At 36.8% G+C, this 17,873-nt stretch overlaps 1 protein-coding gene across 24 annotated transcripts in view; it reads right to left on the bottom strand.

The window, feature by feature from the left end:
* The window catches only part of PDE1A (phosphodiesterase 1A), a 347,596-nt gene that overhangs the window by 21,454 nt on the left and 308,269 nt on the right, over positions 1 to 17,873 (bottom strand). For all 24 annotated transcript variants that reach the window (XR_014829869.1, XR_014829871.1, XR_014829872.1 and 21 more), the window contains 3 exons: positions 9,766 to 9,847; positions 6,840 to 6,960; positions 5,616 to 5,761 (listed from right to left, as the gene is read on the bottom strand). Coding sequence is in view for 15 of the 24 variants with exons in the window: in XM_085000028.1 (XP_084856154.1) it covers positions 5,616 to 5,761; positions 6,840 to 6,960; positions 9,766 to 9,847 (349 nt within the window). In the remaining 9 variants the exon portion in view is untranslated. The remainder of the gene's footprint in view (positions 1 to 5,615; positions 5,762 to 6,839; positions 6,961 to 9,765; positions 9,848 to 17,873) is intronic.

The following is a 17,873-nucleotide window of genomic DNA, read 5'->3' on the forward strand; positions in this document are numbered from 1 at the left end:
CAAAGTTCTATGAGATGAGTGCAGAGTGATTGACATAGGTTTTTGTGAAAGCACTACTGTATAATTGGTTTGGGTGTGATGTTTAGGCTCACAACTCTATTTATTCTTGTGAATACTTCAGCATCTATCAGCACTGAAGATAAAGATTTACTGAGGAAGGCTCTGTAAGTGCCCTAAATTTGAGAAATACAGCCTGAAGCCCACGCAGCCTTGTTTCCAGATGACACCAAGGACACGATCTAGGTTTTCCCTTGAGAAGCAAAGGAGGAAGATAAAAGTGGCATTCCGATGGGATTACTTCCCATTTTTCCAGGGGCAGCTTATTCACACCCTGTGAAACCAAAAGGAAGAATCAGCCTGATTTAAATTGTGGAACTTCCAAAATGGACAGGAATATCTGTGGGAGTCAGAGGGGAGAGTGTGAAACAACAGTTTCTTGCATTTGTCCCTAAAGTTCCCTAAGTTAGACATTGGGTGGAAATGAGAACAAATCGGCTATTTACACTATGTTATAGCGCTCCTTTTTTTTTTTAACTGGTTTTTATGATCCTGTAAATATTTTCTAGGAAAAATAATTTAACTGAATTCAAGTTCCTAAACATGTCTTAAGATTGCCTTAGACCTTGGTACAAAACAGAGAATGAGGTCTCATTTTTTTTGTTTGTTTGTTTTTAAAACAGATTCACCTATGTTCAAAAGTGTCAGTTTCCCTCTGAAACATTTTTTAAAACTATTAACCACACTGGAAAATCTCAAGGAATTTAAAATTATTTCAGTTTGTATCACATAATTCAGTTAGTTTTAAATCATTCAAATTAAAAGAAAGATGAACCTCTGATCTTTTTTTCCTGTAAAGTAGTGAAAACACTTGACAAATGTTAACTGAGTAATATTGCCTTAATTCAACAATCATACTTTATTTTTAATTTCCCTCCCTACAAAAGGGAAATTCCTACAAAAACTTCCTTCCTAGAAAAGCTGTTTATCTTGTTGACGAGCTGATGCTGCATACTATTAACTAATCTGGTTTTGTTGCCACTTACTGGCCACAGTGGTCCGTGCCCATGTGGACAAATTGATGTAAGTACTGCTGCTGAAGTACTCAGAAACAAAACACACACTCTCAGTTTTCAGGTTCAAAAGTCATGTCCATATATGGGGCAAAATTTCTTGGAAAATACTTAGTCAAGCACTGTACTTCCTCATTCACACCTCCAGAAAACATCTAGGTTTCTCATTTCCTGGTCACAGACTGAGGTTTTCGCCCCAAGTAGCAAGAAGGATAAGTGTAGCCTTCAGATTAGAGTTGGGAAAGGTCTGACTCATTATTTCAGTGCAATTGTTTTCATTTCTATGAAACCAAAAGGAAGATGAGGGAGAGAAAAGAACTAGAAGATGACACTTCTTCCCAAACTGGTATCAAAGTAATTCTAATCAAAATCCTATGTTTCCCCTTCTTTTCAGTGGAACATATGAGCTACTAAGGCAAAAGCAGGTCTCAAAAGCCTTTTTTTTTTTTTTTTTTTTTTAATCTTTTTAAGGGCCATACCCATGACATATGGAAGTTCTCTGGCCAGGGGTCGAATCAGAGCTGTAGCCGCTGCCCTACACCACAGCCACAGCAACTCAGGATCTGAGTTGGATCCGCAACCTGCACACCACAGCTTGTGGCACCACCAGATCCCTAACCCACTGAACGAGGCCAGGGATCGAACCTGGGTCCTCATGGATACTAGTCAGACTCATGATGGTCTGCTGAGCCATGATGGAAACTCCTCAGAAGGCTTTAATGAATGAGATTATATGGATCATATTCTATGACTCTATAGCAATTATGTAGGAAATAAGTCACAAAAAAGAAATTGAAAAACACTAGTATGTTTTAACAATTTAATACATATTCTAATACCTCAAGCTTGCCTTAAGCTAGCTCTAGGTTTCCTTCTGGTTCTAAACAGCTGTGATTTGTGCCCAATGCAGTTCTGGTAGCGTCTCAGTTTCCACGTTGCCTCCTTTTCTCACTTCTTAATCTTCTTTGAGCCTAGTATTTTGGGGTTTGAATCAATATCAAACAAATCAGAAAATTACCCAGTATAGTAAGAAACATAGTGCATTCCAGACCGACCACCCAGATTTAATTCTGGGACATAACTAGTTTTTCTCAAGCACACATTCTCTTTGAGAAGATGGGAAAGAAAGCAGATCTGGGATTGATTTATGGTTTTTGTTCCAATCTAGGTGGATTTACTCAATATTATATGTGTCTTTCATTCCTGTTGATGTTCACAGTGAAAGTTTATTTATCTTAACAGATTATGCTGTTTCATAATACAAATACATTAGAGCTTATAAATCCATTTTACTGTTATCACATTTTTTTGCACTTGTTAACAATGCTGTAGTGCATGTTTTGTTTATGTCTTGAGATGCAGATGAATAAAGTCTCTCTGAGGTAAAAATATAGAAGTGAGATTGCTGGGGAATGCACGTGCATCCTTAGCTTTTCTAGAGAACGCCAAAGTGTTCTGAAAAATGATTATAGAAATTTAAACATACACAATTAATGTGTAGGAAAACAAAAACTCTGGCATTGATGGTTCTCTGGATTTCATAGCCCATACCTAATCTGTTAACAAATCCTATCAGTTCTATTTTCAGGATATATCCAGAATCCAATCTATTTTTGCTATCCTTTTCTACTCATGGATACTAGTTCATGTATCCACAATTTAGACACTTCTCCCTCTACCACAACCACCTGAACTAAGTCCCCATCTTTGTTTCTGAGTTATAAACAACAGTCTCTTTCTGGCCTCCTTGTTTCCATTTTTTGTCTCTGAAACATAGTATTTTCCATTCCGTAGCCAGAGTAAACCTTTTAAAGTATCAGTTCAGATCATTTTATTTTCTCCTTTAGAACCATACATTGTGTTTCCTAACTCTTTGGGATCCAAACCAGTGATGTGGCATCATATACCCATCTGTCATTGCCTACACTACTCCCACTTGCCCAATTTCCCTGTTTCACTTGCCTCCTCTTATATCTTGCACGTCAGGCAAACTCCATCTTCCAGATATTTTGCTGGTCACTACCTCTGTCTGAAAACTTATTCCCCTACCCTTTACCCCAGGTCTCACCATAGCTCTTTCTGACTGTTCATGTATTTCTTTACACTATCACTTTCTCAGTAAAGCCTTTCCCTAATCACCTTATTTAAAATTGCAATCCTGCTCCTAACTCTCATTCCTTCTTTCATGAAGGTATGTTTTATTGTTTCTTTAGTTTTTTACTGTGTCCCTAATTCCTAGAACACACAGCAAAAGCACAGTAAATAATAATTATAGTAATAATAACAACAGCCAAGTAAAGTGGCTACTATTTTAGGTACTTCTAAGGTACTTCTAAATTAACTCATTTAATTCTCCCCAAAACCAATGTGGAGAAAGAGGACTTCCTCTTAGTGATGTAAATAGGCTGAGTGTTTCCTTTCCACAGAAAACAAGCATAAAAAGTTGGAAAACATTAACAAGAACAACTATTTAATCACCCTGGAAATCAATCAAGGCAACACAACACTTTGAGAATATTTATTCTTGAAAAATTTCTGGAGGTTCTGGGAAGCATAGCAGGAACCTGCAGCTATTTCCAACCTCTGCCACCAACACCAGCTTGAGAATGGCAGCAGAAACCAACTTTGCTGCCAGAGGTGGCAACTCAATTTGGGATGGGACAAGAGAGCAAAACCCCCTGGTTTCTCCAACATAAATGATGCCCATGGCTAAATTACAAGATGATGATGTTAGAGTATTTAATTAAGCACAGGACCATTCTGAGTGTGGGGGACTGTGTGACTGCACAGTTTATACATCTAGGAAGTGGTCCTTGTAATGGCTGTGTAGAACCACAGATATTTGGGAAACTCTATTTCCTTTTGACTAAGCTTATGTGCTGGGAAAACATGAGTTACAGAGTGGGATGATGGCATTAGGATCAATATTTCTTTTGTTTTCTAATAGCAGAGGTGGAGGAATAATGTAACACTATCTAGGATTAATTAACTATTTAATTAAATAAATATTTACTGAGTATCTGTGTATGTCCAGCACTGAGCAAGGAGCTAAGGACACCCTAGAAAACATAGCAGACCATGGCTCTACTTTTGAGGATAACAGGTTTCCATGTGCAAGACAGATAATAGGTAAAGCAATAAATAAACACCACTGATTATGGACAAGTGATACCACTTTGAAGTAACTAAACTGGTTTTGAGTAGGGAAAAACAGGCAGAGGACATTATTCCTAGTGGTCATGAAGGGCCTCCTTGGGGGCTGCCCAGCACGGGATTTTAGGGCATTGTGTTTAGAGAGAAAGAATGAATTCCAGCTCCTCCACTTACTAGTTGTGGGATTTGAGGCAAGTCACATAAGTGCCTTCTGCCTGTTTCCTTACCTGTAAAATCGGGATAATAGTATATACTTCAAAAACTCCACGTGAGAATTAATGAGTTACTAAAATTCCACAGTGTCTTTCAAATTAAAAATAAAAAGCTGACCTGCCAGCCAGGAAGGAATCAGTCTTGCAGAGAACTCCAATAAGAAAATTCCTGGATGAAGAAACAATCATTGCAAAGATCCTGGGGCATGGTAAGAACCTGCCAGAAGGCCACTGTGCAGGGAGTATAGAGCATGAGAGGAGGCTAGCAGGAGGCAGGGTGAAAGGAGGCAGGGGCCAGATCTGGAATTCGGAAACTAATTTCCTTCATGAAAGATAACTGACACTAACTCACATACCTTGGAAATCAAAGAGACCAATTAATTTGAATCAAAATTATGTCAGAAATAACTAAGCTAGCTTCCATTTGTTTTCTTTGGTAGTAGATTACACATGGTTTTCCCAACTTGTGAGTGAAATGGTCAGGAAAGAAGTCAGTAAAAGTGAAAAAAGCATACCCTCAAATCTTTGACACTAAGTGCTGCATACCTAATGCAACACAAAAGCTTCTTAGAAAACCTAAAACACAGGATCAAAAGCACCTCTAGAAATGAAGGAAGTTATTGTGCTATGTGAAGGTTTTTTTTTTTTTTTTTTTTTTGTCTTTTTGCCTTTTCTAGGGCCGCTCCCGCGGCATATGGAGATTCCCAGGCTAGGGGTCGAATCAGAGCTGTAGCCGCCAGCCTACGCCAGAGCCGCAGCAACGTGGGATCCGAGCCGTGTCTGCAACCTTCACCACAGCTCACGGCAACGCTGGGTCCTTAACCCACTGAGCAAGGCCAGGGATCGAACCCGCAACCTCATGGTTCCTAGTCGGATTCGTTAACCACTGCGCCACAATGAGAACTCCTTTGTGAAGTTTTTTGTCCCTTTTATGGTCCTTCACATCCACCTCATTGTTACCCATATCAATACTTCTGCAACCCAAACAGAGAAGAATTTCTTTTTATTTAACAGACAAACCAATTTTCTTATGAATAGTCCAAGGGTAGCCAAATTCTAAATACCTTCAAGGGCTTGCATGTTTTATAAAAGAAGAAATCTAGGGGAGAAAAAATTCAACATCTCAGAAGAGGAGTTGGGACAGAGGGAGACGGCAGTGAGGCTTCATAAATAACTGTACCTTGAGCGGCTAATTCTTTCCACCTCTCTTTATTCTGCTGGATGATGTCCACCAGGTTGTTTTTGAAGCTCTTCAGGTCCACGCTTGTAAGGGAGTAGTCAGGGGAGTAGGTTCCATCGTTCGTGGTGCCTTTCATATTTGATCGTCTAGAGGAATCAGCAACATGTAATCCCATAAAGGTGCCTGAGCTAATAGTAACCAAAGAAACCAGAAAATACCTAGGGCAGACTATGGAGTGAGGAAGCAAAGCCTGAAACACTTTATAACACCAGCTGGAGAAGCAGGATGGTGGGTGTTCAGGTACAGTTTTGAGCCTATTGTTGGTGCTGCTCACCTCCTCCCTTCCTCATGGAGAGTGGCCAGGGCTGTCTGGGATTTCCACAGCAGTGGATAAGGGCCCACATGTGTAATGAGGGTGGGTCTATTTAGAGCAGCAGAACCTTGATATGAGCTGCCTTAGTGGTAGGTCCTCTGGTGAATATTACAACAGGGGCATTAGCATTCTGGAGCTCAAAGTGGGGTGACTGTCTCCTTCACCACTTAATCTCCAGGTTATCCTGGATCTTTCTCAGGCAGAACATTCCCTCGGTTTCCTCATTAGGACAACGTTTAGGGAGCCTGTTGGTGTGTTATTAGGAAAAGCTAGGTGTTCAGATGGGCAAGAATATAGCATGATTCTTCTGCAACTGCAAGTTTTAAATAATATCCCTTAACAAATTCATCAAGGAAAAAATCTGGCTTGCAATTTTTAAGTTGAATATATGATAGACTTAACTGCTACATGTTATACAGATCCCACGTATGCATGTCATTTAAAAGGCTAACTTTAATGTAGGTATCTTTCTAGACACGAGTGGGCTGGGATTGATTTGTTAGCAAACCAATGCAATGCCCCTCTCCCAACTGCCCACCACCACGTTACTCTACTTAGGACATAATTCATACATCTCAATAAAAATTCAAATAATTTTATTCTTCTGAGTATTGAATCTGATTCTGTTATACACCTCAGTACTTTTTGTTTTTGTTTTTGTTTTGTGTGTGTGTGTGTGTGTGTGTGTGGTGGACCTCAAGTTCCCAATTTCAAAGGCAATGCAATATGATATATAGCCATTAGGTGGCAATACTACCTAATAATTCTTCTAAGCATTTCCTGCCTAACATAAGGAATACTAAAGGTAAGTAAAAGGGAAACAATGCAAAAAAAAAGAGAAAATATCAAACCTGCTTGCTCCATAGGAAGGATTCTGGGTTTTTGAAGCTTCCTCTATAAGAGGAATAATAATTTTCTCTGTTGAGTCTGTCAGAAGAGAAAATGTTGGCTCTACTATAAAATCAATGAAACCTACAAAAGCAAAAACAAAAATATATTCAAGTGTTAACAAATTTCTGAATTCTAAAATTAGTAATAATGCAGAAATTCTGACACCCCTGATATGAAGTTTCAACTACAGTATTGGTTCAGCTTACCCCTTGCATTACTTTATTTTTAAAAAGATTTTATTGGCGTATAATTGACCTACAATGTTGTGTTTGTTTCAGGTGTACAGCAAAGTGAATCAGTCACACAAATCCCTTTTCAGGTTCTTTTCCCATATAGGTTATTACACAGTATTAAGTAGATTTTCCTGCTCTCGCATTTTTTTTTCTTTTTAGTGCCATACCTGTGGCATATGGAAATTTCCAGGTTAGGGGTTGAATCTGAGCTGCAGCTGCTGGTCTGCACCAGAGCCACAGCCACACCAGATCCAAGCCACGTCTGCAACCTACACCACAGCTCATGGCAATGCCAGATCCTTAACCCATTAAGTGAGGCCAGGGATCAAAACCTCATCCTCATGGATACTACTATTAGTCAGGTTCATAACCCACTGAACCACAATGGGAACTCTCTTGCAGGTATTTTTAATCCAATAACACAATGTTTAGGGAGAGCTGAAAGTAATCTCTTAAGCAGTGGAAGTGATACAATTTAAGCTTGCTAACTCAACTATATTGGGCTTCCTATTTAATATTCAGTCTTAAATTATTGTTAACAATAATTTCAAATCTAATCAGAGTGAATATATTTCCCTGTTAATGAGAAAGATCAGTATCATATCTGAAAGGTCTTCAGATACTTGTTGGATTTCATTTTTTTTTTTTTTTTTTTTGTCTTTTTGCCTTTTTGCCATTTCTTGGGCCGCTCCCGCGGCATATGGAGGTTCCCAGGCTAGGGGTCTAATCGGAGCTGTAGCCGCCGGCCTACGCCAGAGCCACAGCAACGCGGGATCCGAGCCACGTCTGCAACCTACACCACAGCTCACGGCAACGCTGGATCCTTAACCCACTGAGCAAAGCCAGGGATCGAACCCGCAACCTCATGGTTCCTAGTCGGATTTGTTAACCACTGAGCCACGGCGGGAACTCCCTGGATTTCATTATTAACCAATAAGAAATAACATCCAAGCTCCAAAGAAACTAAATAATTGGAATTTTTTTCTCAGGCCACAGGAAGGCAACCACTTTTTTCCTCTCTTACCATATCAGTCAGGACTTTCTGCCAGTATGTTAATATTTCAAATTTCTGTTTGAGTCTCAGGATGTAAAGCATTAGTTCTCAGTGTGTAGGCGTAGTCTGTCAAATCAACCAGAGAACAGTTAACATCTCTGGGACACAGCGTTAATCCCAACACTTTGAGATGTCAGGATTGAATAAATACCTTTTAAAGTACTCATCAAAATAGAAAATGACACACAGAGACTGGGGCGTGATCTTTAAGGAGAATTTGCCACCTATGTTTAGGTGGAGGAGACAAACTCTGTGTACACCCAATACCCTGGAAATGTGTGATTTTGGAAATCAAGTGCTTGTTGTCTTAAACATGACTGGAAGCAACAGATTACCATCTGGATATAAGAACACCAGGGGAGGGCTTTTTAAACAAAAGATCCACGTTTTAAAATTATCCCATCTTTCCAAAAACTGGATAAAATAATTCACATTTCCAGTAACTAGATTAATCATAGCACACATTAAGGTGCATTTTTAATTAAAAACTTCAATATTTTCTCTTTTAAATGATGCCTTCAAGTTAAATCAAAGTTAATCGACCATCCAGGGTGTTGATTTCATGTTTTGTCTATGGTTTTAAGTGCCTGGGGTCTAGAGACTATCAAATGAGTGTCACCTCTACTAACGTAGAAGTGATTTTCAGTAGAGCAACAAGCTTCAGAAACTTCCATCTTTCTCAGCTTGCCTAAGGAGGTCCTTAACCTGCCACAGTCACACCTGTTAAATGACAAGCGGCACCTGTGTTATGGTAGCTAGAATAACTGCTGGAACATGCGTGGAAAAGGGGAAATGTCAAACCAAGAAGCTTTCTTTTTTTTTTAAATAAGCGGCTGCACATAAGAGGTCGAGACACAGTCACTGTAGAAGAAACACAGTGTAATTATGCTGTGAGCCAAGAAGTTTTCTGATAGCCGTTCACCACTTTTTCGGAGGTGGTACTAGCCAGAGCAACTAGAGATGTAAGGTGGTGATCCTTATGTTTATTGATCATAGAGTTCAGTAATGAAGATGCTGGCTTAGGTAGCATCAATATTTCAGCCACGCAGCATAGCAATAATATGTTTTAATCATGGGCTAGACTTGAAGCCCCCAACATAAATATCAATGAAAAGAATAAATGTGGCAGGGAGCAATATCATTTTACAAGTTTCCTATTGTTTGCTTCTCTATTTACTAGGATTCCGCCCCCCCCCCAAAGAAAGAATATGAGCTAGTATATGAAGCATATTATGCAAACTTAGTAAGAACAGAACAGATATTAATATCAATATTTTAACTGGATTATCCTGTATATAAAGGATTAAATTACAAAAAAATGATCAGCAACTAAACCAAAAAATGCTGTTTTTGCACAGGAATGCTTTCTATTTTTGTAAAAGGATTACAAAGAGAATAACAATTATTTACTGATACTGCTTTATTGAATTCATTTTGAGACTGTCTCAAAATTTTCATCATTCACCACCATATAGATCAGTCTAAAGATCAAATTTATTGTGAATATGGAGTGAGGTTTACATGGATGAACAGCATGTATCCATATGAAAACTGACAGGCACACACCCGTTCTCCACAACCACCAGTCTTCAGCATTACCTATTTGAGACTGGGCCACCATCGTCGACTTCCGATCACAAAGCGGGGAAAATGGAAGCCCTAATTCAGCTTCTTTATCTCCCTGTAAAAAGGAAAACCCATTAGCACAGACTTGGTGTGGAGAAACTAAGAGCAGCTTAGATAAAAAGCCTAAAAAGCTGCATCTTTTATTTCTTAATTAGCATTATTATAAAATCAAAAGCTTTCATCTAAGTTTATTTAATTTTACCAAAATGGTCTCCGTTTGGGGACACACTGCACAGGTAAAAAACATACTGCACATATTGCACAGGTAAAAAAACATGAACACTTTCAGAACATGGAGACTCTGCACTTGTTTTACAAACCTCTTGATTATATAGAGGCAAACCTCTGCTCTTTGGTATTTTCTAAATTTACCCTAAAATAATTATCTTGGTGTGTTCTCTGGAATTTAATTAACAATCCAGCTCATGGGTTTTTCTGTTCTTCTTTTTCTTCCATGCCAAGTACATCAGCAGATCTTTAGTATCAAGACTTTATGATTAGACTTCTTAAAGGTAAAAATGTAAGAGCATTTTGAAACATCTTTCTATTTATTAACCAAGTTTTACTGAATCTCCTACAGCAAGTAATGAGAAATATCTTCAACATTCTTACACTCTGTATGCATAAATTTTAATTTAATGTATTCTTCTCAGAGAAAATTGAAATGTCACTGAGTTTTTATTATCTGATCTTATTGACTGAAGATTAACTGAACACAAAGGTTAAAGAATTCCATTTTTGTTTGGGTTTAACATCATAAGAGGTAATTAGATTTTCATCTCCTGAAATAAAGGTGGCTACTCTGGGCAATGCTTTATTATGATAAGATTTATCAAATATTGGTTCTTTACATTCAAGGGGATGCACTCACAAAGAAAGATGAGAGAGGATACTTGACTTGTTCCTGATTGCTTCAATTGCCTGGACTTTTTCTTTTTTTTTTTTTTTTTCCCACTGCATCCATGGCAAGTGGAAGTTCCCAGGTCAAGGATCAAACTTGCACCGCAGTTGCAACCTGCACTATAGCTGCGGCAATGAAGGATCCTTAACTCCTTGTGCCACAAGGGAACGTCCATCTGGACATTTGGAAGGAATGCTTTGGGCTCTATTTTCTCCTAAGCTGTTGGTTATATACCCTCACAGGGTACCCTGGCCTTGCATAAGACCACAACTTAGGATACATGGTCAGGTTCTGAAATTAGGGGACAAAGGGACTGGTCTTTTGCTTTGTGGCTGAGCCCATGTTACAAGGTAACACCTTCTGAGAACTTCCATTTTCTTTGTCTGCTTTTTCTAACAACTCTTCATCATGATTGCTACATCATGACAACATGTGGCTTTAAAGGTTTTATTGATGATGTTTTCCGGTACACTTCTCCTAAACCATGTCTCTGATTATGAGGGGTGGAAAGTTTGAAATCAGAATTGCTTGGGAAAATCTAGATCTGGTCATTAAAGAAGTAGGCAAAGTAGCTACAAACAAGAATGTTTTACTATGTCATGACTTAGAGAAAATAAAGAAAGAATTTCCATGACCTCTCCCAGCAACCTTCGTCATTCTCTGAGAGAATAACAACATCCATTCCATTGGAATTAATATTTATACTCAGCTTAAGGGACAGATGGAGGGGAATTATTAGTGTCATTAACCTTGGAGTCATAAGACACAGAACTGAATCACTGCTGTTTGATGGGCTATCTCTGTTACTTTAGACATACCAAACCTTTTGCTGAAATGAATTCTTCTCCTCTCTTTACTTGGTGATTTCAGTTGACTCGTTTTAGGACTAAGGATATGATAGTGTCTACCTAATAGGATAATTCTGAAGTTGTCTAAGATAATTTATGTGAAGCCTAAGGATACTGCCTAATATTTATATTTAGTAGTCATTAGATGCTAGATAATAAGAATCATAATTCATAACAGCAAAAATCCAGAGCTGTGCACCATCCAGGATGTCTAATGTATACTCTGGATGGTGTTAAACCATAGGAAAAAGGACTAGTACTTAATTTACATGTAATGGAGAGGCATTAGCTTTTCTCCCTCTTTTTTTCTAGATGGAAGTGACATGACAGGAATTTTACTTTTGAAAGATTAATTTGTTGGCGGTGTGGAGGATGGCTTGGGTAAGTTAAGGATGAGCCTTATGATTCAAACCTGAATGAAAAGGAGACTTTGGTGACACTAAGAGAAATAAGACATTCTGGATGAAAGCTTGATTTAAAGACTAATGTGGATCTGATTTTAACATGTTAAGGAAAAAGTGCAAGAATAATATCATTAACATTTCATGTTAGAATATAAATAATAATGATTATTAAAATAGAAATAAAGATACAGACTTCCTGGGAAATGTAATATTGGAGATACTTAATTGATATGTGCAGAGACAACTGATTGCTTTTATTGGTCAAGGTGCTGGCAATATTGTAATAGATGTAGTTTTATATAACTTAAGTTTCTTGTTTGACCCGAAAATAATTGTTTGGGACTGAAAAAAGCATTGTGATGATTTACCTTCCATGAGCTCTATTTCATAGAATGCTGGATGGCAGAATTTTCATATAGGATTTAGGTATTTCTAGACATATGTAGGGTTGATTTTACAAATGAAATGGGAGATTTTATAATCTTTGTTTCTTATACTCCACAACTGATTTAGAACATTACATTTCCACGGCTAAGTATATTGAATGCTAAAGTGTATTAATTATTTAATTTATTTATAAATATTTTAAAGTGTTATTTATTCTTTAGGGTGAATAAAGGCCATGAGTACAACAGGAGTAGGGGGCCCTGGAGCCAGACTACAAGGGAATTAGAAATTCAATAGGACAAGGGAGGTCTTCTAAGGAGGAAGGAAAGATATATAAGTGAGAGTCAGGATCTCTTAATATAAGTCTGATAAACTTAATAATTTTCCTTACTCTGTCCCTGAATAGGAAACATTTACTTTTCATCAAGACAAAATCAGACATTAAAAAAATAGATGCTGTGTAAGTCAACCAGTTTATATTTTTCTTGGAATTTGAGCTTTCACTTGAGGATGCTATCTATACATAGGAGGTCAAAATATACTTTTAAAAATCATTAACTTAATACACATATGTTCTGGTACATGGAGTACACAAGTATTTGGAGCAAAATCATAGGTCCCTAGGCCACTAAACTCAATTAATCAATCAACTATTTAATTATGCCCTTGAATCTCTACATCTTTTCTTGGAGATGAGCCTACAGGGAGGTGGAGAAAGTGGCTCCACTGTCTTGGAAACACAAGGCAGCCAGATGTACTCAGGCCTGACAGTTTATGTCTATCTTAGCAATTCCTTTGGGGGTTTGGGGGGGTTTCTTCTGAAAGGCCACAATGAAGACCTAGTACAGACATACCTAAAGATATTGTGGGTTTGGTTTCAGACCACCACAATAAAGCAAACATTGCAATAAAGTGAGCTTTATAAGTTTTTGGTTTTATAGTACATATAAAAGTTAACACCATACTGTAGTCTAGTAAGTGTGAGAAACTCAATAGGACGAGGGAATTAGGGTCTTCCTCTGGATTAGATGTTGGTTTAAGGAAATATTGTTTCTGGTATAACCTTCAATTAGACCAATAAAAATTTTCCCATATGAGTAATGAGGCTGTTTTACTTTCTTATAATTCATGCATTCACAGGAGTAATACTTTTATTTCCTTAAAGAGTTTTTCTTTGCATTCACAACTTGGCTAAATTTTTGGCAAAAAAAGGCCTAGCTTTCAGCCTATCTCAGCTTTTGATATGTCTTCTTTACTAAGATTAATTATTTCTTGTTTTTGACTGAAAGTGAGAGACAACAATTCTCCTTTCACTTGAACACTTAGAGGCCATTCTGGGTTATTAGTTGGCTTAATTTCAATACTGTCCTGTCTCAGGGAATAGGGAAGCCCAAGGAGAGGGAGAGAGACAGGCGAATGGCTAGTCAGTGAACAGTCAGAACACAAACAGCTTTTATCAATTAAGTCTGCCTTCTTATATAGGCACAGTTTGTGGCACCCCCAAACAACTGCAATAGTAACATTAAAGATCACTAATCACAGATCACCATAACAAATACATATAATAAAAATGAGAGTATGAGATACTGTGAGAATTACCAAAATATGACACAGAGACATGAGGTAAGCAAATTCTGTTGGAAAAATGGTGCCACTAGAATTGCCACAAACCTGTTTGTAAAAACACAGTATCTATGAAGCACAAAAATTAAAGCACAATAAATGAGGTACGCCTGTAACTGTTTTCATGCTTTCCTAACACTGTGAAATGCTTTGATAGCTATCAGCAAAATGTCTAATCCAGTGATTTAATAACACATTTTTCTTTTTTCCTTTTTTTCTTCTTGTATTTTCTCTGAAGCCAAAACAATTTCTACAGTTTTAAAGAAATAAAGAAGATAAGAAGGGGTGCACAACTCTTGAGAAGAGTTTTAATCACAGAAGCAACATCAACAACAGACATGTAAGAAGTTCCTGACCATAGGCTTGGGGCCACTGTAAGGCCAGTGGTAGAATTTGAGAGACCATCAGTTCTACAGTGAAATTTAATTGTGAAAGGGGGATGATGCATTAGTTTGGCCTTCTTTGGACAACTTAAGGGATTTAGGCCATCTAATTACTTTCCTTCATTCCTCCTAAAAATGGACCTTTCTAAAATCTAAGAAAGCCCCCAAACTGTTTGAATGTTTAATGCTTATTATAACTAATGTATTCACTTTCAGTAAAATTTACAATATCATATAACTGCTGGAGTGTGAGTGTTAGAAATATTTTACAGAACATTAGTATCCCTTATGTAATCAATGTTAAAATACTTTTATGCCTCTTAAAACTATAAGCTTTAATTTTTTTATATCTTAAATTATTATACTGGCTCATAGCTATAGTTCTTTATGTTTATAAATTTTTTTGGTTGTATCTATGATTTTTAGTGACAGATCCTTGGCTGAGAATGTACTAAGTACATTTTTATTTCTATAGATAATAAGATTTATTTTGAAATAACGCATTTTGTACTACTTCTAGCAATGTTGAAGAAAATAGAGTCTGGCTGTACACAATTTAGGGTAAAATAACAATTTAAAAATGGTGGAAATAGCTTTGTATCCAGAAATCAGTTTGTCTTCCAGAAAAACATTGTTTTAAAAATTTTAATGTCTATTTAAGCCCATTTGTTTGATAAAATAAACTTTGCAGAAAAATTAATAAAAAACTGATTTAGAAGTCAATGTGTACCAAACTACTTCTGGATTCTTCTAAAGCACAGATACATAAATAGATAAAGACATATATCATATACATGCACACACATAAATTCTATTGTTGCTCATGAAAGTCCTAAAATTAGCTCTTTCCTTTGAGTACTTTTTTTGACTTCTTGAATTTATATCCAGTCTCTAATTTTGCTTAAAACTCATTGAAGGAATTTCAAGTCTAGTGCCATATTCTCCACAGCAAAAGGAACAATGCTTCCCTAACTGGCTGGTTTTTAAATTCATGGTGGTATTGAGAATGCGTTCTAAAAATTATGCTCAGAGTCTTCAAAGGCTTTAAGTGACTATCAAATAAAATATTCCATAACCAATGGTTCTCTGATTCTTTATGTAAGAAACATATAAAGATTAAAATAGACAAGGAGGATAACAAGTAACACCAATTCGTTCCATTTGCATATGTAAGGAAACCTCTCACATTCATTCTATCACATTGTTCCTCACAGCCATCCTGGGGAGCTGGGGAGGAGGCAGAATGTGTATTAATTGCTTCTGTTTTGTTTTTTTTTTTTTTGTCTTTTTGCCTTTTCTAGGGTCACTCCCACTGCATATGGAGGTTCCCTGGCTGGGGGTCTAATCAGAACTGTAGCTGCCAGCCTACACCAGAGCCACTGTAACACCAGATCTGAACCGCCTCTGCAAACTACACCACTGCTCACAGCAATGCCGGATCCTTAACCCACTGAGAAAGGCCAGGGATCAAACCCACAACCTCATGGATCCTAGTCAGATTCGTTTCCACTGCGCCAGGACGGGAATTCCTAATTTCTTCTTATAGCTAAGAAGGTGAAGGCTCATATCCACCACTGCTGGAAGAGAGAAAGCTAGGGTTTATACTTGGGGTTGTTGCAACAAAGTCCAATTATATCTTACTATGCATTATTGGACTTGCTATATTTGCCCAATATACATCAAATCCTTACTTTAACCAAAAAACACAAATGCTTACATTTTTACTGCAGCTGGGGGAAGTGATAATGTTCTGGGCAGACCTTGCCTTATTTGCCTTAAATTCCCTAGGACAGTCAGAAGATCACATGACACATTACACAATTCAGATTCTTAGTATGTGTTGCAGGAATGAAGGAATATATTTTCAAATTGCTTTATAAACCTGCTCTTTCAACTGAGATTAAAAAAAAAAAAGACCCTTATCTTGGCTAGATACATAGCAAGAAGTTATTTATCAGCAATGCGGGATCTACAAAGTGATAGTTATAAGTGGTTATGTAACTAAGTATTGGCAAGAATAAGAAAAAAACATGGAGAAAACACTGCAGTCCTGACAATTTCTAGGACATAGGCATAGATACATAGATCCAGTTAAATAGCTTATGTCAAAAACATTCAGAGCAATGTTTATACCAAGAGGTTTTAAATTCATTGCTGCAGCTACATCCAAAGGGTTAAAATATATGGTATGGCTAAGATAATTAATGGTAGAGAGATTCATTTAGCTGAAAGCATAAAAAAATTGACTCCTGTTAGAGTCAATGTTGTATTTTAGTGTGTCTCATGAAGATAAACTTGTTTTGCTTATTAAACATGGTTATAAAAGTATACACTCAATCATTTTGACCTTTAACTCCACATTCTCCTGTTTTGCTAAATATATTTCTGAAGGGAATTTAAAAGTCAATTGGATGAAGGCAAGAAAAAAGTACAAACTTTTAGTTATAAAAAAGTACTAGGGATATAATGTACAACATGATAAATACAATTAACACTTATATAAGTTACATATGAAAGATATTAAGAGAGTAAATCCTAAAAGTTCTCATCACAAGGAAAAGGTTTTTTCTATTTAATTTTATATCTATATGAGATAATGGGTGTTTACTAATTTATTTGTTTATTAACTTATCATGATTTATGCTTTATACCTTCAAATTATACAAAGCTGTATGCCAAATATATCTCAATAACACTGGAAGAAAAGTCATTTATTTTTGAAAATCCAGAGAAAAGATAAGATTCTGTTATTAAATATTATTCTATTATTAAAATCATCTCTATATTAACTTATTATGATCTGAGAGGATTTGCACAGTTGAAAAGATGGGGCAATGTAAGCAGAGATAGCTTGATTTATAGTAGCCCATATTAACGCATACACTTTGCTCTCCTTTGATCTTTAAGTATCTTACCTTATGTGTTTAGGTCATTCAAGCAAAAATTGTTATTTTCGAATATTTCGGGGTCACACAAATGCTTATCATTGCCCATCAAGAGTCTCATCAAACAAAGCAAGAACCTGACACCTCCTTACTCTAACACATTCTGGCAAATACAGATCAAAAAGACATTCCAAGCATCATGATGTCATATTCATTCTGAGACCTGACGTTTTGTGTTGGATATATTTTAATCTCTAATATTCAGATATCTGAGTCACTGTTTATTGGGCACTGAGAACAGCAGAGGAGATAAATAGCCTCATGAAACAATGTTCCTCTCCTCTGAATTTCAGATGTCAAAAATCACTGCATGTCTGGAACTTCTTTATTATTTATCAGTCACCTTTCTAGAAAATTCAAGAAAAAGGTGGTGAACTTCAAGAACAAGGTGGTGAACTTCAAGAACATCTGGACTCACTTTCGCTGAATTCATTAGTCTTGATTTTTGTCAGAGTGTTCATCTGGTTTTAAGTCAATAAAAGACAAAGATGATACAAATCATGATACTTGGACATCTAATAGCAATTTTCAAGAGTTTCTGGGATTTATTAGAGTTATTTTTTAACATTTTTTTTTTTTTTTATATATAT

Source organism: Sus scrofa, chromosome 15, assembly GCF_054392235.1.
Source record: "Sus scrofa isolate SSC_HxYL_T2T_F1_AM1 chromosome 15, Sscrofa_HxYL_maternal_Yorkshire_Landrace_v2.0, whole genome shotgun sequence".
Taxonomy (NCBI): domain Eukaryota; kingdom Metazoa; phylum Chordata; class Mammalia; order Artiodactyla; family Suidae; genus Sus; species Sus scrofa.